Source organism: Haliotis cracherodii, unplaced genomic scaffold (assembly GCF_022045235.1).
Source record: "Haliotis cracherodii isolate W230 unplaced genomic scaffold, xgHalCrac1.p SCAF_4, whole genome shotgun sequence".
In the NCBI taxonomy this organism is placed as follows: domain Eukaryota; kingdom Metazoa; phylum Mollusca; class Gastropoda; order Lepetellida; family Haliotidae; genus Haliotis; species Haliotis cracherodii.
Genome location: NW_027266297.1, coordinates 46,657,308 through 46,683,470, shown reverse-complemented (window position 1 = coordinate 46,683,470; position 26,163 = coordinate 46,657,308). Strand labels below are relative to the sequence as shown.

Here is a 26,163-nt window from a genome sequence, read left to right as displayed (position 1 = left end):
GTACATTGGATAAAATGAACATTAGACATGTTAGATGAGGTTGAGTTTTGTGATTTACAAAAGAATAAAAGCTTGGTCATCCTGTTTGAAGACGTACCAAGGTGACCACCACTAGCTGCTTCAAATTGGATGAAAGGCGACTAATTTATTAGAATTTTACTCACCAAGGACTACATTAATGTTGGAAGGCACTTTCCCAGGTTGATTGTACTGAACTGTTTATTTGGTCACATAATAGTTTGAACACACACAAAAAAAGCAGAAAAAAGCCACCCCATCACACTATTTTCCCAAAAGCCATTGCCTGAGAACCATATTCTTTTTTCTCTTGTCAGCCATGTTCATAAGTGCAGTTTGCATTGTATCTGTAGGGTTATCTTAAGTGTTGTGTGATATTAAGATCTGTACATGATGTCAGAGTCTCAGAGAGTGCTCCGCAGACAGCTGCATGCACATCTCTGTAGAAGATGTTCATAGGTTAGGGACATGAAGAATAGGACTTAGGAGCTGTACATACTACATTATTTTAATTGAAAAGACAAATTTGATTGCTAGGAATTCAGTGGGTCACATCACCTTACATCATGCAGTATATATGATGCACAATTCCTGAAAGTAATTTCACCATTTCATGTTTGGTGATGGATAAATAATATATATAATGATATGATTGACAGGATGAATAATATATATAATGATATGATTGACAGGATGAATAATATATATAATACTATAATTGACAGGTGTTGTGAACATGGTGAAAGGAGGTGATGTTCATATCTATTATCAGCTGTGAGGTCAGTAATCATTTATAAATTAATAAGAGTTGATGTTTGTTTGCAGGTGGCTTTGCCTTTGTGTTTGTTGCACAGGACATAAGCAGTGGAAAGGAGTATGCCCTTAAGGTAACAGCACAAAATAGCCATTTTGTTGGCAATAAATTTCTTTAATTAGTTTTGATCATGTGGTTACAATCTGCAAGGATCGTCAGTGACTGCGAGGAGTTATGTTTATCAGTACGCTGGCAGACTGGATTTTTCTTAAACGTTGACATTGCAAGTTTTGTCATTACTGACAGTTATATTCCTTGTTGACTGTATGGCTTGTATTGACGCACATGTAGCTGTCGTTGATTAATAATTACAATATTTCATGATTCTATTTCAAGTGGCGAGGGCTATAAGTTTGATACAAGTTGATTGATGACATTGAAATGTCAGGAAATGTCAGATTAATGCATTAAAAAAAAGAAAGATTTGCAATCAGATTCGATATGAACAATAGGTTACAAACTCGACACCTATCATATGTCATGACTCATGACAGTATCAAATGTGACCCTATCAATTTCATTTACTCATGAAATGACTTGTCAATACATGTAGTTTCATTCAGGAAGTTTTGTTGGTATGGTATGGAGACTTCCTACACCACCTTTGTTTGCAACAATTACTGTAAATCTTGAAATTGATGTGTCTCCTGATCCCTAGCCAAAAATATGACTCAATATTAGTGCGACTCCCCCCTCCCCCCACTGGAATGATACATATCCTTACCTTAATCCAACTTTACCTTAATCTATTCAAGCAGCAAATAGCACCACTTATTTGCTTTGAGTATCACTTAAGTAAAAACAATAAACAGTGTCTTCTCCCATACAACAGTTTGGTGCATGTTGGGCGATTTGCGGTGCAGAGTTTCATCCCTTGGGAACGCCAGAAACCTATGATTGTGGGTTCGAATCCTGGTTTGCCTCGATAATATTTCTAGGTTTGTCAGCACCATACGTATGCTCGTAGGTTTTACCAAAGTGGTAAACGTCTGACACCGGCATCACTTCAGGCTTTCCTCCCACATTCAGCTGACAGTGACACACGTGATATAACTGGAATACTGTTAAAAGCGGCATTAAACCCAATTCACTCACTCATGAAGTTGGACTGTAAGTCAGTTGTTGTTATTCTGTTGACAGAGACTACTTGCGAATGATGAGGAGAAGACAAAGGCCATCATGACAGAGATCAGATTTCTTGTATCCTTGCATCATTCAAGACATCATGCTGCGCTCTAGAATGGACAGTGCATGCTGCAACCCATAGTCAAACATGATACTGTCAGCTCTTAGAATACATACAGTAGCACTTCATCCGCTGAACCCAGCAATTTTTATATATTTTATGGAAAATGTTGCAGCTATTACTTAGCTTAAAGTATGTGAAATAACAAACAGTGCAATCTTTGGCAATTTTCATATTTTTTAACTTTTTCTGAATTACTTCCTTAATGCTTTTACTGCTGTTTTTGTACCAGAAAGATGGAATTGTGAGAGGTCCAGGCTGCAGAAGAAGTTGTTCCATCTAGCTGAGTGGCTCATACCCTCCCACAGATACCACATGACCGGAAGTGGCGATGTCAAGTATAATCACATTACTGCTAGTCATCGGACTGAATAGACATTTAAAATTAATTCCTTGTTACTACCAACCAGATAGCATCCTTTGCGTTTCCTTTTGGTAACCAATACGTTCATAATTGTATTTGTTATAGTTTTACTTTGTTGTTGTGATCCTAACACACTTTACAACGTGTGTTATCCCCTTCAACACCACAGTCTGTATGCCTGACCCCAGGCTCTTTCATAGAGAGCTGTAGGTCTCTCATGGCTTTGTCCGTCTTGGCCTCCTCTGCCCAGGCTATTGATCAAGACTGTAACGAGAATAATCCCAAACGGGAGGATCATCTGTGCACCATGATGTCATTCCAACAGCACCAAATCGACTGTCTCCATAATTAACTCCGGGTTGCCTTGGCGTAGATCCTAACTGACTGGGACTCGGAGTGGAGCAGATCCTTGGGGCACGTCCTCTCTCCTCCGTGTGTCATCTCTTAAACAGGTTCGTGCCTCCAGCTTTGCCCATGATGAAACAGCGTTCAAGGCCCTGGAGCACGTTTCCAATCAATCCAAGTTTAAGCTGTCCAAGACAGGCAACTATCAGCCCAGGCATGCTTCTCTCATGCTTTCCCCCAGACTTCATCTTCCTTTCGTGGCAACAGTCATGTGTAGTCCAGTAGGTGTGAGATTGGGGAGGTTTTGGGGCAACTGGACCATCCTGCAAGATCCTTTTGTCCACCAACGTCTTTTCACCAGGAGTACCGGCTCTCTCTTGTGTAGCAGATCCACCGATGACCTCCGATCCTATAGTTGACACCCACCCTCCTCGTCAAGCTCAGCTATTGCTCAAGGCCATGAATCTTCTGGTGCCGAAGCAGGCAGTCGAGATTGTTCACAATCCCGTTGCTGATTCAGCTTTCTACTCTCCAACGTTCCTGGTGTCCAAGGAGGATTCATCCAACTTCAGAACGATCCACTGTCTCGCTGTCTTCAACAAACATTACCTGGAACGTCCTCCGTATTTTCATCTGACTTATGTTGAGTCTGCTCAGGACCAGATTCAGTGCAAACAATTCCCTGATGAGTAGCGACATCCAGGATGCTTACCAGGTTCGTTTTCAATGGTTTCCACTACTGTGGGCGGTCCTCCCATTTGGCATTTCCATGGCTCTGTGGTTATTTACCTGGCTTTCCAAGCCAATTGCCGCATACCTGCACCTGAGGAACGTCCAGTTCAAGTCATTTCTGCCACCTGTAATACTTCCCAAGGTTCTGCAGAAGATCAAAGCTCACCAAATCCCTCTCAGCGTTTGATCGTACCTTGTTGGCCGGCACAGAACTTGTTTCGTGACCTTCGACACCTTGCCAGTTGAGCCCTCCTGGTGGCCACATCTACTGGTAAATCCTGCCAGCCTGTTGCTACACCCAGCTCCAGACAAGTTTCATCTGCCCAGAGCCAACTACTCTCATGAGATTCGAGCCATCATTTCAACCATGGCTCTCCACAGAATCTGTTCCGTCAAGTCCATAAAAAAGGGTTATTTTTGGCGCTCGGATACACTCTTCACCAGTCATTATCTCCAAGAGGTGGCTCTAGAAGATGTGCAAGGTGTCCAAGTTTCGGTCCTGTGGTGGTGGCGCAGCAGGTCACAAAAACCCAGAAGGTCTACACCTCGGAACTGACCCTGCAACCTCTCTGGTATATTTTACCCCAGACTAGGGTGTTTCATGCTTCCGTTTGTTCCAGCTCCGTGGTCGGAATTTAGAACTTTGCCAATGCCCTTTTCTACTTTTCCGTTTCTATCGGACAGGAATTGTCTTTGGTCTTCCACCCAGGATGCTATCTGGTTATCTAGACTGGTTGAGTGTCTATCCTCAAATTACATCTGATGAAAATGCATTACGGTCGAAATGCAGGATAAGTTAAAAGAAATAGTAACATATAAATAATTACATTAAGTAATACGTTACCACTGTTATACCAAGGCTGTTGTCTCCCACAACTGCTGCTATAGCGAAATCTACCACAGAGATCTCAATTACCTCATGCAGCACGTGCGTAGCCACCTAGCTGCCATGTGACACCCTTCACTCTTGTCTCTTCGCTTGCTCTAGCAAGACGTACGAAAAGACTGCTGAAGCGTTCCTGTTTCTCCGACCATTCTGTGATATTTATTACTGTTTAATGTATCTAATAAACTGTGCTTTTATGTCTCGTATGCACGTTGCGTCTTACGTTCCCCGTTCTAGTATGTCTTGGAGGTTTTACATCACTTATTCCTCTATATGTTATATGTGTATGTTCTATATTCGCATTACTCGTTTATTTTCTTGTGAAAATGCTCGTTTGTGAATATTTGTGGTGCGTGTGTTGTAACCATGTTTTGCTCTTTGTTCATAGTACAAACAAAATGTCTGACATGGATCTTTCACCATCCTCCTGCCCCTCTACCCCTGCTACCAGGAGTTGCGGAGTGTGCCGCAAGTTTCTGTCGTCCGGGATCCCCATGATCGTTGCCCGCGGTGCAGGGTTCCTTGCAGGGACACCCGGTGCGCCCAGTGCAAGGGTCTGGGGCCTGCGGCGTTCGAGTGCTACAGGCTGTACGTGCAGTCTGTTTCCACCCCTGTGGTGGCCGGCTCGTCCGGTCGGGGTCCCCTTGCGGGTACCACCTCCACGTCGACAGCGTATCCCTTGGCGGCCCTTGGGCTGTCTGGGGATTCCGTCTCTGCATTACTTGCAAAACTTGTGGACTCCAAGCTGGAGGCCTTATCTCAGGATAGGCCGCTGGCTGTTCCGTCACCGGCCTCTTCGTCGGCCGCAGGTTCGGATGCGGGGTCCACCGATACAGCAGCGGCTCCAGTGGACACTGGTCCTTCCCCTGAACCGTTGCTCTTTGAGGACATGCCTAAGCCCCTGCCGGTACCACCGGGAATCCACGGCTCTGTGGGTTCCCCGCATCAACCTTGCTGCGCGGGATCGACCTTCCTTGGAGAAAGCCTTCGCGTTGGCCTCCGGTCGGGGTCTCCCGTTGCCTCCCCCGTCATGGAGAAAGGGTTCATTCCCAGTACATGACCTTGACTTTCCTGAGGCTGGTCCTACCGCGGAGGCCCATGTTGAGCGGTTGGGTGTCTACCTTGCAGCAGCTAGACGCCCTCGCTCGGCGCTCCATGCTTGCCATGTCTCATGGTGACACTTACTTGGCTGCAGCGGCCAGTCTCGTCGAAGGTTTTCCCACGGACCGAGACCAGCGCATCTATAACTGCTTGCTCGTTTTAAATGCTTCCCTGGAGTACGTTGCCGGGGCTTCGGCTCCTTTCGCAGCCTTGATCTGCGCGGACCCTTTTTAATAACAAGTTCCCTGGGGTTCTGAAAGAACAATAGGCTGCTTCGTCTGCCCAAGCCTCTCGGCATACACTTGATCTTGTCCCTGCATAGGTGCCCTCTCACTGGAGGGGTTCGTATGCCGACAGCGCCAACTTCAGTTGGCCCGTAGGCGAACCCGAGTCACTCAGCCCTGGACAGTTGCGCCTGCTCTGGTGGACAGTGTCCCGTGCCAGGTACGCGCCCGTCACGTCTCCGGTGTGCGGAACGTACTAGCCAACGCTCTGTTGAGGCCTCGGGACCCGAGCCCCACCCAGTGGTGTTTCAGTGGCTGTGCGAACGTCTGGGTCGTTGGATGGTTGACCTGTTCGCAACCAGGTTCAACAATCAACTCCCGTTGTTTGTATCACCAGTCCCGGACCAGAGGGCCATCGATCACGACTGGACGGGCATGGACGCTTATGCTTACTCTCCGACGGCGGTAATACCACTCATTCTGAGCCGGCTCTGAGGAGTCTGCTGTCGAATGTTGCTGATCGCGCCCATGTGGCCAAACAGATCGTGGTACCCCGACTTGCTTGCCCAGGTCACGCAGTCGCCACTTCCACTGCCTGTGAGACCGGATCTCCTTATCCAACCTCACACCCGTCAACTTCATCCAAACGCAGGGCAGTTCAATCTGCATGCGTGGATGTTGTCACCGAGCGACTGAGGAGTAAAGGTTTTTCTCGTCGGGCATCTCGGGCATACGCTAGTACGCATCGTGATTCTACCCAGGTGTATAATGCACGTTGGGCTATTTTCACGAAGTGGTGTTGTAAACATCACATTCATTCGCCAGATAAGGTATCTGTGCAGGATATTCCTCGTTTCATGTCTCACTTACGGGTTCCATTGCCAACTATGTCTCTTCCGTTGCTACGGTACAGGACGTTACTATGGGTACCAGTCTCTCAAAAGAGCCGGTGATTCGGGGTATTATCAAGGGTTTCAAACGGCAAGATCTTAAGAAAGGCCGCCTTCGGGCACCGGCCTGGGATCTTTCCTTAGTGTTGAAATCACTTACGGAAGCTCCGTATGAACCCTTGAGTAGTGCATCTTTTCGGGATGTGACTTGGAAAACAGCATCTCTGGTCTCCTTTGCCACAATGACACGTGTGTCTGAGATTCATGCACTCGATGTCACTAAAGTATGATTCGATAGGGGCGACGAAGGAGCAGTACGCCTGGGCCTGCTCATGGGCTTCGTCGCTAAGAATCAGAAATTTGGCCAAACGGAGAGAGAATTCAGTGTAAGATCACTCAAGGAAATCTTACATCCTGCTGATACTGAGGACAGATCACTGTGTCCGGTTAGGGCCCTTAAGTATTATCTTAAGGCTTTGAATGAACGCAGACAAGGGCGTGACCGTCTGTTCATATCTTGTAACCCTAATCGGACTGCTGACATAACTTGCAACTCGATTGCTCTGTTCTGTGCTCTAATATCTCTGTTCACAGAATATTAAGAGGTTGTTACTGGCGTTCTGACTCGGTATTTGCCAATCATTACCTCAGAAAGGTTTTTGATGAAGATGTGCACCGTCTTGGGCCGCTGATCGTGGCACAAGTGGTCCTAAGGGGTGTGCCCAGCGCAATTCCGAACTCCTCAGGCTTCAGACCTTGCACGGTGGTCAATCTGGGTCTTCTCCAATGTTCCCACCGCCGTGAGGGTGGCTTTTATGTATTTAATTGTCTGTCGTGTATCCCAACCTTGTGATGCATGCTTACAAATACTGGAATTAGGTCACGCGCCTAATGCATACTTTAAGTAGGCTTGCTCCGAGATATACGGTCCGAATGAAATTAATTTCCCTCTTTCTGACTGTTTAACCTGATCTAAGATTAAGTTCACACGGATACTGTATTTCTCATCTGCTGTGGCTGATGAAATACCTATCCAGTGGGGCCGTTTGTAGTCACCAATCGTTTGGCAAAGACGATTGAGCCTTACGGTATGCGCTTGACAGTGCTTTGGTATTCCTATAGGGTAACGCCTAGCTAGGAGCATGTGCATCGAGTGCTTCCGCCTTGTTGTTTACTTCCGCTGGTCGGAAGGAACACGAGCAGTCAGTCTCGGTGTAACAGTGGTAACGTATTACTTAATGTAATTTGTAGAATTTTCCTATTCGGAATATTCTTTAAGTAATACGTTACCACTGGGCTGATGCCCGCCCCTCCATCCCCTGAGCACTTGCTCTCGCAAGAGACAAGAGTGAAGGGTGTCACATGGCAGCTAGGTGGCTATGCACGTGCTACATGAGGTAATTGAGATCTCTGTGGTAGATTTCGGTATAGCAGCAGTTGTGGGAGACCAGAGGCTAGTTAAACAGTGGTAATGTATTACTTATAGAATATTCCGAATAGGAAAATCCAACAATTTTTTATTTTACATTTGAATACTTATCCTGCATAACAACATCTAAAGTGCCCGTCCATTGCTTTGCTGCCTCCCCTTTAAGTGTTTCAGATGTTCGTTTCTAGTACAAATGTGATGATACTTGACATCGCCACTTCCAGTCACATAGCAGCTGTGGGAAGGTATGAGCCACACAACTAGGTGGAACAACTTCTTCTGCAGCCAGGACCTCTCACAGCTCCGTCTTTCTGATAAAAAGAAACAGCAGTAAAGGCATTAGATGGTAATGCAGGATAAGAAGTCAAATTTAAAAAATATTTAGATTTTACTAATTTTGACCTTGTTGTGACTAATCATTATAAAATCATGATGTTTATTTATTCTCTTAAATTCATGTTTCCATATTTTTGTTTTTCCTTTTATTATGACCTTCATTATTATTCCCCTGACCTAAAAGGGCAGGAGTATATAGTTATACCAAGGAATTTCGTCCAAGGACGTTTTTTTTCGTGTGACCTATAACTTGGTGAACACTTTCTATACCAATATCAATATTTGGATTTTCTGAAAAAATACAGCAATTTTTCATTTTTTGACTTGGATGTTTTTCCTCAAACATTGGAAACTACGACGTGGATTCTTTTCAAATTTAAGAAACACTTTCATACTAATAGGAGAGGTGCAGTACAAATTTTTAAGAAGTTGACATCCATAAATTCTCATCCTTGTGTGTATGCCTTTCAAATGATGACCTGATGATTTTTTCATGTTTTGAAAACTGAGAATTTATTTTTACTTCAACATTTTTGCGACCTAAAACTTGAAAACTGCATAATGGATTCATTTCTAAATGGGGGTACAGTTTCTATACCAATAGGGACAGTGCATGCAGTGAGAAGTTTGACTTTGATAAATGGATTATCTGGGAAAATAGTGCTTTTTCATGTTTTGAACTTAGAAATATGTTGGAGTCGAAGTCGGGGGTATTAGTGAGCCCTGCACACTTCTTGCCTTGCCTAATGTTGCAAATATTCCAGAAATATTCAGGTTTGCTACCAAGACTACATAGCCTGGTGTTCATTTTTTCAAAATGCAAACAAACTGTGCTCTAATGACATTTTTGTGCAAATTATTTCTTTTCCTGACACAACATAATTATTGAAATTTCCTTCACTTTGATAATATAACCCTGATAACACAGAACCTGAAACATGCCTCTCCTACTCTTCGGGGCACACATTGATTGTGGTTACCAATCCGATTTATCTGTCCTTGATCCCTCACTTTCCTTCTCATCGCACAAGAGGAAACGTGCTTGTTTTTCGGGAATTATATACTTTACCATCGTGATGAACGATGAAGAGGTTATTACATTATACTGTGTCAGATGTTCAAGTCACATTACACATTTATGGACTTTGTTCCACATGTCAGTGATAGAGGTGTAACGATACAGGAGGGTTGCGATACGATACGTATTGCGATACAGGGGTCGCGATACGATACGTATCATGATACAGGGTTTACTGGTACAAGCTAAGCCAAGTTGATGTCTTTCTGCTCTCTAAAAGATGTGGCAAGTACAGTTGAAGAAGATATAAGGTGTTTATTTACTGTTATAGCAAAGTGTCAGCAATACAGTATGTTTTCCTTAAACAACAAACTGGCTTTGAAACTGTTAAATGTATTTCATGTATTTTCTTGAGTATAGTGCGCACCCCCCTCAAGCGGATTCAATATTTTGGAAAAAAAGAAATTTGAATATTATGCGCAGACAAAAATTACACTGTGCCCCTTCAGCAAACTGCTGTCAGTACAAATTCGAAATTTGAGATAAAAAATCACCAGACATGTTGATTTACCGTTTAAATTGTATTTTTCGTTCAGCTAGGCATTGTTTATTATCCAGGGATTAAGATTACCTTGTGTATTTTCTCGTAAACTAAGCCGGACACAGCAATCTGCTGTACACACGTTTTCTTGGAATCTACCGGTGATTCGGTCAAGACACACCCAATGATATACCTTTACAGGATTTTAATGCAAGGATCGGCAAAAGTTGTATCTGAAACTATTTTTTTATCAGGAATAATATATTCCAATATCTTGTTAATTTAGATGCAGCTTATACTAAACATATTTAAAATAATAATAACCCTAAGCGAAGCAGCTGATTGCTATTGCCGGGTATTATTTTTTACATGGAACCAGTCTGACCAGTCACCGTCAAGGCTCCCGTGCACGTGATCGCGTGATCGCAAGAATTACGTGTTGACATAGAATCGTCAAACAAAAACAAATATGACTTTTAACGAATCAAAGTATGGCATTTATGATATATGTATCCATTCTCTGTCAACTAAAGTTCGTTTCAAGGCGTCAATAGCGGTAATCTGACCGTGGTTGCTGTTAATAACGGTGAGTTGTGCGATCTTCTGATCGCTTCACACAGGATTACAAACATAAGTCCAGATTTACAAAGAACACTTTTTATAGCCAGACAGTGTAATTACGTGAATTATTTGCGAACTTCAGTATGGATTTGATGACATGGTATTTCCGGTGTTACGTGCTTGCGGTAATGTCTTTCCATGGGGGGAAAACCATCAAAACTCATTAATTCGTGTATAATGCGCACCCCCTTCTACACAGCTGTGTTTTTTGGAAAAAGGTGCGCACTATACTCAAGAAAATACGGTAAGTAAAATTGTGTTATGAAAATATCGTATGTATCGCGACACATGCTTTCCAAATCGATGCATCGTATCGTGGGCTGTGCATCGGGATACAATACTGTATCGCCGTATCGTTACACTACTAGTCAGTGATATACAAACATTTTGGCTGGAAAACTTTCTATTTATCATATTGTTTCATCACAGTTGTCGTGGGTAACGACTAGTATACTCATTGTGTGATGTTTATACAACTCTTTATTATATGTTAATAGCATTGCTGATACGTTCTCAACCATTCAAAGGATGGCACGAGTATTGATGAAGACGTGTGTCTTCTCTGCAGCCATTGTCATTTACACATGATTTAGGCATGTCAAGAATGGATCCCAACATCGACGGTCCTGATTGCAATCTTACTCTGGCTTAGATTACCATTGTGCAGAGTGTAATGTATTGAGGGAGAGAGAGGCTGCTACTGTAATGACCTTCAGGATTGACGACCATGATGACTACATGGCTGACTGACGCTGTTTCCTTTCTTGGACAGGGTTCCTCCTGGTGTTAGCGCTGGCACTTGACTTAGATCCAGCACCCTTCCATGATTGTTACTCGGCTTGGGATGGGAGCTCTACTGGAGACCAGCGTTTCACTCAGGGTGGGAGCTCTACTGGAGGCGGGTGTTCAACTCAGGGTGGGAGCTCTACTGGAGGCTGGTGTTCCACTCAGGGTGGGAGCTCTACTGGAGACCAGCGTTTCACTCAGGGTGGGAGCTCTACTGGAGACCAGCGTTTCACTCAGGGTGGGAGCTCTACTAGAGACCAGCGTTTCACTCAGGGTGGGAGCTCTACTGGAGACCAGCGTTTCACTCAGGGTGGGAGCTCTACTGGAGACCAGCGTTTCACTCAGGGTGGGAGCTCTACTGGAGACCAGCGTTTCACTCAGGGTGGGAGCTCTACTGGAGGCTGGTGTTCCACTCAGGGTGGGAGCTCTACTGGAGGCGGGTGTTCCACTCAGGGTGGGAGCTCTACTGGAGGCTGGTGTTCCACTCAGGGTGGGAGCTCTACTAGATGCCGGTGTTCCACTCAGGGTGGGAGCTCTACTGGAGGCTGGTGTTCCACTCAGGATGGGAGCTCTACTGGAGGCTGGTGTTTCACTCAGGGTGGGAGCTCTACTGGAGGCTGGTGTTCCACTCAGGGTGGGAGCTCTACTAGATGCCGGTGTTCCACTCAGGGTGGGAGCTCTACTGGAGGCTGGTGTTCCACTCAGGATGGGAGCTCTACTAGAGGCTGGTGTTCCACTCAGGGTGGGAGCTCTACTAGAGGCTGGTGTTCCTCTCAGGGTGGGAGCTCTACTAGAGGCTGGTGTTCCACTCAGGGTGGGAGCTCTACTGGAGGCTGGTGTTCCACTCAGGATGGGAGCTCAACACGGGATTGGTGTTCTTCCTGGGATTGACACCTACCCAGGGAAAAGCACTGTTTCATGCTGTGCAGTCCATGTGTGCTTATGTGGGATCCAACATCGTGACGTCGTGACGCCTTGAACCTCCATTCTGTGTCCTGGATAGCCAACGTTCTTGTCTCCAGAGCGCTGCCCGAAACGAAAGTGTTTCATGGGAATCAGTGTTCGGTGTTCCTTTCACTTGTCACCTCTCCAGGAGCCCCTATTCCATTGACAACAGTTACACAGTTAGTTCCAGTTACTGCTACACCTTCCACGACCATCTGGATATTCGATGGCATCAATGCTTCTAGTTGCTCTTTCCTAGGCATCACTTCAACTGGTGATGATGCAAATGATGTCATGTGATCCAGAGACACCAATATGCTCTCTGGAGGCACCCCCTGCAAATTAGATTCAGGGAGAGAGGAGATGACAAAGATGTTTCAACAACTTTAGGAGGTGACTTAATCTTAACCATCAGTGACTTAATCTTAACCATCAGTGACTTGTTGCCCTTTCTGGACAATTGGGGTCTGCTGTCACCTATTGTCACAGCTATACGTTGGAGGCAGTCTGGATATCGCCTCAACATAAGTAAGCAGCTCTGACTTTTGGTGTCGTGCACTGCACGACACTGCCTTGTCGTAACTTTAGTTGATCATATGATTTTCTTTGTTCAATGCAGTCATCAACATACGAGGGGAAAGAACATCAACAGTGTAGAATTTTCTGGCAGTAGCTGGTTATGTTAGTGATGTATCACTTTGTGTTCAAGGGAGATAGGAAATATATGTGTCCAGTCCCGTTTCGGATGTTTATTATGTTAGGGATGACGATGTTCATGCATGTGAAAATGATGGCAGATGAAACCAGAAGTTTGGACCCAGTCCCAGTTCACTCCCTTCACTTGGTAGGAGGTTGATTCAATGCCAGCAAGTGGTAAGATACAATTGCATCAAGCATTCAGATCATCATCACAAGCCACCACTCTGTTTTTGCCAGATATTTCCCTGGTGTCACTTTGTGTCACAATAAATATTCTGAGGGATTGTTGTGCTCTTGTTGCAATTCTCTAGATCTTGAAGTTCCGATCCTCCAAGCATTGCATATTGAAAGTTTCTCTCGACCATGGAGTTTAGCTTTGCATGTTAAGAGTATGTGAGAGGTGATACGGAATTAGTGAAGAAGGCATTCGCATAGTTTAATCCAGACATACTGCGGTGCTGGTTACCAGTGTAACAACTGTACTCATTGTCTTCTCAATGATGATGGAGTACTTGTAGGGTTAAAAGGGATATATTTGAATGAGTGTGAAGTGTGTACTACAAGGTAGTCCGGATTTGCCCTAAAATGTTCATAATTTTACTAATAAGCATCATGGTATGGACAGTAAAAGGCACTAGATAACAACAATACTACTAATAATTTAGATTTATAGTTCATTCCTCTTGGCATATATATTTTAACAAATCCCTCTAGATAAGACATCTTACACTTTAGGCAGAGTTAATCATGCACAATTAATAAAACCTAAATATCATACCTCGTCTCAGGGATGCAGGCCCGAACCTCTCTTACAGGAGTGCAGTGAATAGCCCTGCACAAATAGATGTGCAAATATGCTATATGTAAATATACTATAACCACAGTTACACTAGCATGTATGGAATACAGGCATTATAGATTCTACAAAATACATGATAAGTATACAAAAAGCACTTCTTATCAGTTTATTTCCATATTACAATATGTAGACTTGGCTAATATCTCAAATACACAAGTAAGTTGAATCTTAGGAATACATTACAATTTCATTACACAATGCCAGCTAAAATACTATATACAACGACAATGCTTTAAAATGCATAGTAACCTAACCTTAGTTTCAGGATAAATAAAAGAATAATTAAAGGAACTTACCCTATATGATGCATGGAAGTGATCTACTAGAGAAAATATGCCGACTGGCCAGTAGAAGTTCTGACCAAACATGATTGAAGAGATCATGCACAACCAAAGAACAATAAGCACATAATCACAGGCCAAGCCAGTAACCCACCCAGTGACACAAGCCATGAACCTAAAAAAGAAATGGGTGAACTCCCCAAGCTATATACTGTAACTAGCTTACCAATGAATTAGTACATTTGTGCAATTGCAAGTATTTAACCAAATAAATGTTGAATATTTAGGTTTAGGTTATTGAATTTAATTCATGTTAGTTTACTGCAATGATGCTTTAAAATCTAACAATATGCTATTTACGAACATAATGCTACACTAATGACACAAGCTGCAGACCCCACCAACAACTGTGGGATAAACATTGCAATGTGTTGTGTCGGGTGGGAAATAATTTACTTGAGTCTGGGTATTCATGACATTAGTGTACGTACCCTGACACAAGTCTCAAGCCTGTCCATCGATCCCCCCTCTGGAGATCAAGCTACATCCTGAATATGTTTCTAGGTTTGTCAGCACCAAACCCATGCTTGTGGGTTTAACCAAAGTGGTAAACAGCTGAGACCTGCATCACTTGGGGCTTTCTTTCCACATTTAGATGACACGCTGTGATATAACTGGAATACTGTTCAAAGCAGCATTAAACCAAAATCACTCACTCCTGATGTAAAGGCAGTGAGGCATCTAGGACAGATATATCTGATAGTGCAAGGGGTGCGCTGGATGTAAAAGAGTCATGTTTTGGATTCTGTGTTATATGACTGAAGTGAAGAAGGAGATTGAAATTGTCAGAATAAGTATATTATTATCAGGAATACCCAAGTTCATGTAATTACATTTGATAGGGGTAATCAAGAGGTATCTGGCTGTACAGATTTGTGTGATCACTAGACATTCTGATACCATGAATACATGATGGACCACACTGTTCATGTCCCTCAACAGGAATAACAGGAACCTTGTGGAAAAGATACAAGGCGGTTGGCCAATTTAATACATGCATCCATGAGAACATTCATCTCATCTTCTCTGTCTATCTAACTACTTCAGTTTGATTTTCCTGAACCTGTGTTAGAAGAAATTGTCTGGCCACCCCCACATAGTCCAGTTCATCACTGCAGCAGCTATTGGAAAGGAGGAGTCTGACCATGGCCAGCATGAATACCTCCTGCTCACTGAGCTGTGTTCAGGTACGTGCAGCTCCACTTTTACATTTACTGTCTTACTTCAACTGTTCTTATTCAAGAGCAGGCTTACCTCATCTGGTCCCATGTAAGTGCAGTCTCACCTCACCTTGTCTCATGTAAGTGCAGTCTTAAAGCACCTGGTCCCATGTAGGTGCAGCTTTACCTTGCCTTCTCCCATGTAACAAGAGCAGTCTAGTTACATGTCTCATGTAAGTGCAGTCTAAAGCACCTGGTCCCATGTAGATGCAGTCTTACCTCACCTTGTTTCATGTAAGTGCAGTCTTACCTCACCTTGTCTCATGTAAGTGCAGTCTCACCTCACCTTGTCCCATGTAACAAGAGCAGTCTAGTTACCTCACCCTGTCTCATGTAAGTGCAGTCTTAATGCACCTGGTCCCATGTAAGTGCAGTCTTACCTCACCTGGTCCCATGTAAGTGCAGTCTTACCTATCCCGGTCCTATGCAAGAGCAGTTTCACCTCACCTTACCTTGTCTCATGTAAGTGCAGTCTTACCTCATCTCGTCCCATGTAAGAGCAGTTTCACCTCACCTTGTCTCATGTTAGTGCAGTCTTACCTCACCTGGTCTCATGTAAGTGCAGTCTTACCTCATCTGGTACCATGAAAGTGCAGGATAACTTGCTTTATCATATAATGGGTAGGTTTCTCGGCAGGATAAAGCCAATGGATAAAAACGATATCCGTTGGGGTCATATGCGGATAGAGATGCAAATATCAAAGGTCAAGTAGGGACTACTTTCCCTGTTTATAAACAAACATGGCATCGCCCTCGTCATTCGGCGATCGAATCAGAATTAACCATCGGGAATCTGGATAAACTACAGTGATAATTGCTATCATTATCAAAAGAACAGTCTAATATACTGAAAATCAGTGTCTAACTGTGACGTAGCTAAGGCATTTTATAAGTTTTGGCATCTTTGGAGATATAAATTTCGAAACAATTTTGCGAGGGCACGAGGCCTTGCCAAGCGGGATCAGTAGCCATATCTGTGCTTGTAGACCTCTGCGGCTTGAAACCTTCTCCTCAAATTAAAATAGTTGGATTTGGCCAAAATATGTTTGAATTGTTACCTTGTTTCGTTTTGTCGCTGTCTGTACATCTGACTACACTTCTTAACATTATGACAGGACAGACCGACTGTCAACAACATCTGACCGTGGCCGTGACGTCTCATAGACTAGGGTTAGAGTAGCTTCCCTTTGACAAAGGGCAGTTACTCAAGCGGACAGACCGATGGATTGCCGCGAAAGGCAATTAAAAACAATTGTTGTTTTCCGTATATGTTGCTTCGCCACTGGATAAGAAACAGATTTCAGTTGGAACTATATTGGCTATTGTCACTGTCCGACTGACACATCACTTACCCTGTGATGTAATAAATATTAATGCGCGCATTCCAGGAAAACTCGCAATGTTTCGGTGATATTTGTGAGAGAGGGAAAGCGATATTGAAGCAAAGTATTAAAGAATGACATTATATGATGGTAAATATCCTGTATTAGGAATAAACACTATGTATTTAGCTCACCAAGGCTCGCTAAATACAATGTTTATTCCTAATGCAGGATATTTACCATCCCCAAACACACTCGCGTGATAACCTCTATGTACTACAGAGAGGGCCAGGAAAACTGACAATGTGTGGATCATCTTATTTGCTGTTTGTTGCAGGTGGGGAGCTAGTGCACATTCTGAATGCTCGGTCATCCCCTCTGCCCCGTGACCAGGTGCTTAAGGTGTTCTACCAGACTTGTAAGGGTGTGCAGCATATGCACAAGCAGAAACCACCTATAGTACACCGGGACCTCAAGGTACGTCAGCTTACATTTCCTTGTAATCAGGGGGTTCAGATTTATTTCAATAAATAACTATACTTAGAGGCGACTAACAGGTTTTGTGGTCAGGCTCGCTGACTTCGTTGATGCATGTCATCGTATCCCAATTGCATAGATCGACGCTTATCGTGTCAATCAGTGGATTGTCTGGTCCAGTCTCGATTACAGTCAAGTCTTGTTAATCCGACAATCGGCTTTATCCGACACAAATGGGAACCGATTAAATCAGTGCTATTTAGATCCATTAATCCGACAGTCTCGCACTCTGACTCTGACACACCTAATTCGAAATGAAGTACTGAAATCACTCATTAATCAGTCTCGTTAATCCGACACAGTGATCAGCGTACTCCGTGGTCATCTCCCCGCGAGAACACAACCCGTCTTTTGATGCGAGACGAGTCGGCTGGTAGCTGCATATTACAACAGCTGCAGAGTTAAACGTGCTTATCAATAAACAATTAATGCTTTAAATAAAGAAAACAGGATTAATCACATACTTTCATTACCTCAATCTCATTAAAATCAGATACAAGTTCTCGCTATCGCCAAGGACATCCCATTACATGTCACATCAGAACAACCTTTCGCGAACTATGACCGACTAATGAAATGACTAACAGGAAGTCAGCGTTAGCCACTAAGAAAGCAGCTTTCTTAAGCTTTGCAGTACCAGTTTCAAACTGGCGACTTCCATTCCAGACTTTCCTTTTTAAAGTATTTCCATAAGTCATACAGTCTGTAACAGGTTTAGAGATTGATTATAAAATAGTGATTAGAAAACATATTCCGCTAACAATGTAATATAACAATATGAATATTTCATTTTTCATTTTTTATTACGTGTTTGTATCGTTACCTATCGTGTAGTTGTCTGATCACGAACGTTAATACTACTTAATTTTGTTTATCCGACATACTCGTTAATGCGACCTAATCACGTGCAGCCAATGATGTTGGATTAACAGGACTTGACTGTATTTACAGACGCTGTCATATAGCTGGAATATTGCTTAGTGCGGCATTAAACAACAAACCAACATTACTTACCCTGCTCACCTGGGCTAACCTCCAGCCACAGTTGGATGAGAAGCATCTGCGTGTGGTTGATGCTGTGGAATAAGCTGTGGCGGGAGGAAATACTCTAACAGCAAGTTTCGCAATATCTTTACAGTACTTGGTCAAGTCGGAAAATCATGTCTAGTGAGATTTCCTTTGGTATCGTAGGCAGGATTAGTATATATCTTAAGACTGTATTTTATTGGAAATGTCAAGTGACAAGTTCTGGCTATTAGATGCAAAATGTGATGCATTTGTCACATGTTTATCATTTGTTGTAAGTTGTATATCGCATGTTGCAAGCTGCTAGTACTCCACCTTGTATGGAGGTGGCCTCAGATCATAAAATTAAGGGGTATCTCATCAGAGTAAAAGATCTGATTTCATTGAGATCACAAGTACTCGAAACTTCTATGTTTGTCAAGGCCTGATGTTTAGTTGGAATGTGTGCAATGTATTATGTAACTTGGTAATTCTGAATGAATGAACTGTGACTTGTGTGTTTGCTTAGATTGAGAATCTGCTGGTGAGCGCCCAGGGACTGATCAAGGTGTGTGACTTTGGCAGTGCCACAACTGAGACCTACCTGCCAGACAACTCATGGTCAGCAATCAAGAGGAGCCTGGTGGAGGATGAGGTCAGGAGGCACATTTCACCCTATGTGGCATCATACATCATACATTAAGTGAACAAACATCACACTACATGGCATCATTCATTAAGCGAACACACATCACACTACATGGCATCATACATAAAGTGAACACACATCACACTACATGGCATCATACATAAAGTGAACACACATCACACTACATGGCATCATACATACAATGAACACACATCACACTACATGGCATCATACATTAATTGAACACACATCACACTACATGGCATCATACATAAAGTGAACACACATCACACTACATGGCATCATACATACAATGAACACACATCACACTACATGGCATCATACATTAATTGAACACACATCACACTACATGGCATCATACATTAATTGAACACACATCACACTACATGGCATCATACATTAAGTGAACACACATCACACTACATGGCATCATACATACAATGAACACACATCACACTACATGGCATCATACATTAATTGAACACACATCACACTACATGGCATCATACATACAATGAACACACATCACACTACATGGCATCATACATAAAGTGAACACACATCACACTACATGGCATCATACATACAATGAACACACATCACACTACATGGCATCATACATTAAGTGAACAAACATCACACTACATGGCATCATTCATTAAGCGAACACACATCACACTACATGGCATCATTCATACAGTGAACACACATCACACTACATGGCATCATACATAAAGTGAACACACATCACACTACATGGCATCATACATAAAGTGAACACACATCACACTACATGGTATTATACATTAATTGAACACACATCACACTACATGGCATCATACATTAATTGAACACACATCACACTACATGGCATCATACATAAAGTGAACACACATCACACTACATGGCATCATACATACAATGAACACACATCACACTACATGGCATCATACATTAATTGAACACACATCACACTACATGGCATCATACATAAAGTGAACACACATCACACTACATGGCATCATACATACAATGAACACACATCACACTACATGGCATCATACATTAATTGAACACACATCACACTACATGGCATCATACATACAGTGAACACACATCCATCACACTACATGGTATTATACATTAATTGAACACACATCACACTATGTGGCATCATACATTAAGTGAACACACATCACACTACATGGCATCATACATACAGTGAACACACATCACACTACATGGTATTATACATTAATTGAACACACATCACACTACATGGCATCATTCATTAAGCGAACACACATCACACTACATGGCATCATACATACAGTGAACACACATCACACTACATGGTATTATACATTAATTGAACACACATCACACTACATGGCATCATTCATTAAGCGAACACACATCACACTACATGGCATCATACATACAGTGAACACACATCACACTACATGGTATTATACATTAATTGAACACACATCACACTACGTGGCATCATACATTAATTGAACACACATCACACTACATGGCATCATACATTAAGTGAACACACATCACACTACATGGTATTATACATTAATTGAACACACATCACACTACATGGCATCATACATTAATTGAACACACATCACACTATGTGGCATCATACATTAAGTGAACACACATCACACTACATGGCATCATACATTAAGTGAACACTCATCATGCTACATCACTCATACATTGTGATGGCTTAATATCATTATATCATTAAGTTAGTTGTTACTCTCGAATATGGTATATCAGGCATGAAATTTAGAAATACTTGCCATTCGCCCGCTGTGAAGAGTTCTGGAAGACTAAACAATAATAAGTGATAAGTCCATTATCTTGTTGTTTTTGGACAAGCATTTTGAACAGCTTGACAAAAACCCTTGCTACAGATGCAGATTTAGCATCTGAAGTATGTGTTAGCTTGCACAAACAGCAGGTGTACATTGAAGATCTTCAGATCCACAGCTGTTTAATGCTGTGCAAAGAAATAAATTGTCCTCTACTAAGCACTTATTCAGAATGCATGCGTTCGTGTATATTGTTCTTTCACTGAGTGCTTATTCTAGACATCCATTCATTTGTTGTTCCTGCTATCTTTTCCTCTCAGATTGCCAAGAACACAACACCAATGTACCGAGCCCCCGAGATGCTGGACCTGTACCAGAACTTCCCTATTAATGAGGCAGGCGACATATGGGTAAATACACACACAAGCTGCTGTACCAGAACTTCCCTATTAATGAGGCAGGCGACATATGGGTAAATACACACACAAGCTGCTGTACCAGAACTTCCCTATCAATGAGGCTGGCGACATATGGGTAAATACACACACAAGCTGCTGTATAAGAACTTCCCTATTAACGAGGCAGGCGACATATGGGTAAATACACACACAAGCTGCTGTATCCGAACTTCCCTATCAATGAGGCAGGCGACATATGGGTAAATACACACAAGCTGCTGTACCAGAACTTCCCTATTAATGAGGCAGGCGACATATGGGTAAATACACACACAAACTGCTGTATCCGAACTTCCCTATTAATGAGGCAGGCGAGATATGGGTAAATACACACAAGCTGCTGTACCAGAACTTCCCTATTAATGAGGCTGGCGACATATGGGTAAATACACACACAAGCTGCTGTATAAGAACTTCCCTATCAATGAGGCTGGCGACATATGGGTAAATACACACACAAGCTGCTGTATCCGAACTTCCCTATTAAAATGAGGCTGGCGACAAATGGGTAAATACACACACAAACTGCTGTATCAGAACTTCCCTATCAATGAGGCTGGCGACATATGGGTAAATACACACAAGCTGCTGTACCAGAACTTCCCTATCAATGAGGCAGGCGACATATGGGTAAATACACACACAAGCTGCTGTATAAGAACTTTCCTATCAATGAGGCAGGCGAGATATGGGTAAATACACACAAGCTGCTGTATCCGAACTTCCCTATTAAAATGAGGCTGGCGACAAATGGGTAAATACGCACACAAACTGCTGTATCAGAACTTCCCTATCAATGAGGCAGGCGACATATGGGTAAATACACACACAAGCTGCTGTATCAGAACTTCCCTATCAATGAGGCAGGCGACATATGGGTAAATACACACACAAGCTGCTGTACCAGAACTTCCCTATTAATGAGGCTGGCGACATATGGGTAAATACACACACAAGCTGCTGTACCAGAACTTCCCTATTAACGAGGCAGGCGACATATGGGTAAATACACACACAAGCTGCTGTACCAGAACTTCCCTATTAACGAGGCAGGCGACATATGGGTAAATACACACACAAACTGCTGTATCCGAACTTCCCTATCAATGAGGCAGGCGACATATGGGTAAATACACACACAAGCTGCTGTATAAGAACTTCCCTATCAATGAGGCAGGCGACATATGGGTAAATACACACACAAACTGCTGTATCCGAACTTCCCTATTAACGATGCAGGCGACATATGGGTAAATACACACACAAGCTGCTGTATCCGAACTTCCCTATCAACGAGGCAGGCGACACATGGTTAAATACACACAAAATGGATGAGGGTAGGGATGTATAACATTTTCGAGAATATTTTTGTGATAAAGTATCACATTAAAGCAGTGTGATTGGCTGAATATGAAAATTTTATGATTTAATTGCTTATGAAGTTACAACTACACGATATGAACGTTTTGAAAAAGAATGAACATATTTATTCTTGAGCTAAGATTATATGTTGAATCACAGAAATTGTGTTTTTGTGCATTCTTAATGCTTAGAAATGGTTGAAATGTTGCATAGCCATCAAACAATTCAAGATGACTTCACTGGTCTCTGTCCACAGTTAAAATCCTGTAGATTTATAGATTTTCTCTTTGAACACAAGACATTCCTGCTCTGCTTATCAGTTATATTTTTTACTTATCCTGCATTACTCCTTAATGCATTCACTGCTTACCTTATGACAACTAGAAGGACAGTGCAACAGCGATGGTCCTGGGTGAAGAAATAAAATGTTGTTCTGGAGTCCCTTTTACTGACCACCTCTGCTGTCGTGTGACCTTGATGACACCTAAGGTCACCTTCTTCACATCACTGCTTGTCGCACTACACCAAGGACGTTTCCCAGCGGAGCTCTTCTCTTGGATTAATTTAGACTTTCAATTTTCGTCTACAATTCTAAAATTGATTTACGATGGGTGATGTATTCTTTTCATATTACTTTCACCATGTTGTGTAGTTTTATGTGACTTAATTAGGCGTAAAAAGACTCTGTCACGCATATGTACTCGCAAAACTCGAAATGTAAATAGCTTTGGTTTACATTGAGTTGCATATATAAAAATATTGTATACACTTTCAACTTGTATTTTTGCCGATAGATTTTTGTCCAATTCTACGGCATTCTTCCAGTACCATTTCATCAAAAATGGTTTAATTGCATAAACTATGCTTGCGCGTTGTACATATTGTCATGGGAAAAAATCGCCCAAATATCCTAATCCACGATCTTCGGCATGCACGCAAATGTGCTCGCCAAATTCTAAATGTAATTTTTGTGTAAATCTCTTTCCAACGAGTTTTACAATATAAAGGCAGGTTACTCACAATCATATTTTGCAGCAATCCCCTCATGTCACACTTGCTGAATAGTGAAGGACATGGTTCAGTCATTACCACCCAGCCGTTATCATTGGCAGGTAATATGATGCCCCTAACTGTGACTGCAGAAGTGCACCCTCCAGCGAAATCAACAATACCAGAGGATTTTGAGAGTATTGTAACTGCTCCAAATTTTCAGACATTCAGATCTGCTAAATCTGCAATGCCGGGCCAGTGTCTCAAGACCCTTTGATAGGGGTAGTGCAGACGCAAGCCATGATCCAGTCAATACCAATGAGCTTTGTGTTTCAGTTACCTGCGCTGAGCGCAGCGCCTGACTTCTACCCCATGTGCCTCTACAATGACTTCAGCGTACAATGTTACACAGGTGACGCATGATCAGCATATGCACTCTCAGGCATCAACACCGTTCCCAAATCCTAATTGGACAATGGTCCAAGCGCTTCTACAATGACTCAGTCATCACCGATGAGCCTCTCTCATAGATCTGCTGAATGCAGGGTCTGCCTGCCACTCAAAGGCCTCTACAATGACATCAGCCCAAGGGCTTACAGTGTACCCGGTTAAGCAACCAGCACATGATGAGCTCACCTTAGTGCAAGTACCCGATTGGGTAGCAGACCATCTTGTGTCAGTGGCACCCTCACCTGCTAACAGAGTAAATAAGAGGGACACCACAAGGTTATTTGAGGAAGACTTTCCAAACCTACATTTGCTACGTCATTTAAGCCACCAACGGCATCAATGCTTGAAAATTCATCTTGAGGCTGTTCTGGCACCTATACACCTAAAGCACCGATACAGTCCCCCATACAGATGCTCTCGGGCTATAGCTACCAACAGCCGCCTCCATAACCCTTACCAGCCTCCTATGATGGACACCTCTATCCTACAGTACATTCAGGCCATGCAACAGACGCCAACACCCTCAGCCACGGCCCCAGTGCCTATTGATGCCCTAACAAGCGCTGCCAACAGCGTCTATACAGCAGGCGTCTATCCACAAGACAGTGCCTATACAGATGCCAGCATCCGAAGTGCACCTCTACAGACACCTAGACAGGCGCACTCTCTTGTTCATCCTCCATCTCCTTAAAGGCCGGAGTGCAAACTGAAAAAAAACCCATAGGTTTCTAATTAGTCTCCCATTGGCTACTCCTCAGCAGCGTAGATTTTATCTGCCCATGGGTGACAGAGCTCTAACGGTTTTGCTGCTTGGTAACCATATATGAAATTTTACTTATTCATGAATGTACATATTTACCAAAAAAATGAGTTCTAAGACAAAAGTATTATTCACAAAAAGTTTCAATCACAGCACTTCAGTTACACTCTATTCACACACACACACACACACACACACACACACACACACACACACACACCCACCCGTCGCGGCTTTGTTGTCGCAATGTCGCAATTGGTGGACTCCAAACTGGCGGCCTTTTCTCAGGATAAGGCCCTGGTTGTTCCGTCCCCGGCCCCTTCGGTGGCTGCGGGTTCGGACGCGGGGTCTACGGGTACGGCGGCGGCTACTGTAGTCACCGGTCCTTCCCCCGAGCCGATACTCCTGTTATCGACTAAGGACCGTGTGGCCATGGTGTATGACCTCTTTGAGGACATGCCACGGCCCACGGCTCGGTGGGTTCCTCAGAGGTTTTCGACGAGTCCGCCGACAAGGCTTTTCCCGCGTCAACTTTGTTGCGCGGGATCAAGCCGTCTCTGGAGAAAGCCTTCGCGGCGGCCTCCGGTCAGGGACTCCCGTTACCTCCTCCGTCGTGGAGAAAGGGTTCGTTCCCAGTGCATGACTTGGCCTTCCCGGAATCAAGTCCCACCGCGGAGGCCCATGTGGAGAGGTTGGGTGTCCGTGCCCCACCTGCTGCTACAGTCACTCAAGCTACTTTACAGCAGATGGACACCCTCTCTCGGCAATCCATGCTCGCTATGTCACATGGCGGCCAGTCTGGTCGAAGGTTCCCCTACGGACCGAGACCAGCGCATTTACAACTGTTTGATCAGTTTGAATGCAACCCTTAGTACGTTGCCGGGGCTTCGGCATTTCTTTCCGGCACATGCCATTTTTTGAGGCGACAAGCATACCTTGCCTCTTCTGGGTTGGACGCCGCCAACCAGGAGGTGTTACTTTCGCAGCCTTGGCCTGCGCAGACCCTTTTTAATAATCGGATCCCTGGTGTTCTAAAAGAACAGCAGTCTGCTTCGTCTGCCGCGGCTTCGCAGCATACGTTGGATCTGGTTGGGTCTCTGCACAGACGCCTGGGTGGTGCCCCTACACGTAGTGCCCCTCAGGATGCTGCGGCCGGGAAGTCCAAGGGGTCGGTCCCGCTCTGAGGGCCCCGGTAAGGGCAACCTGCCGCCCTTTCGGGGGAAGAAGGGACACTGGGGGAAGCCTAAGCCGTCTCGTGATGGTAAGGGCTCCTCCAAATGACTCTCTCTTGCAGGGTTCGTGTGCCAACAGCGCCAGCTTCGGTTGGCCCATAGGCGAACCCGAGTCATTCAACCCTGGACA

General features: G+C 43.6%; 1 protein-coding gene across 8 annotated transcripts in view; it reads left to right on the top strand.

The window, feature by feature from the left end:
• Positions 1 to 26,163, top strand: part of LOC139478298 (cyclin-G-associated kinase-like) — an 82,578-nt gene that overhangs the window by 1,175 nt on the left and 55,240 nt on the right. For 5 of the 8 annotated variants that reach the window (XR_011654300.1, XR_011654302.1, XR_011654301.1 and 2 more), the window contains exons 2-7: positions 844 to 905; positions 1,973 to 2,032; positions 15,268 to 15,382; positions 17,075 to 17,214; positions 18,809 to 18,934; positions 21,102 to 21,191. Coding sequence is in view for 2 of the 8 variants with exons in the window: in XM_071260711.1 (XP_071116812.1) it covers positions 844 to 905; positions 1,973 to 2,032; positions 15,268 to 15,382; positions 17,075 to 17,214; positions 18,809 to 18,934; positions 21,102 to 21,191 (593 nt within the window). In the remaining 6 variants the exon portion in view is untranslated. Of the gene's footprint in view, positions 1 to 843; positions 906 to 1,972; positions 2,033 to 15,267; positions 15,383 to 17,074; positions 17,215 to 18,808; positions 18,935 to 21,101; positions 21,192 to 21,463; positions 21,500 to 22,412; positions 22,428 to 22,483; positions 22,490 to 26,163 lie in introns of those variants that run through there. The other 3 variants (XM_071260713.1, XM_071260715.1, XM_071260714.1) reach the window with 3 other exon arrangements.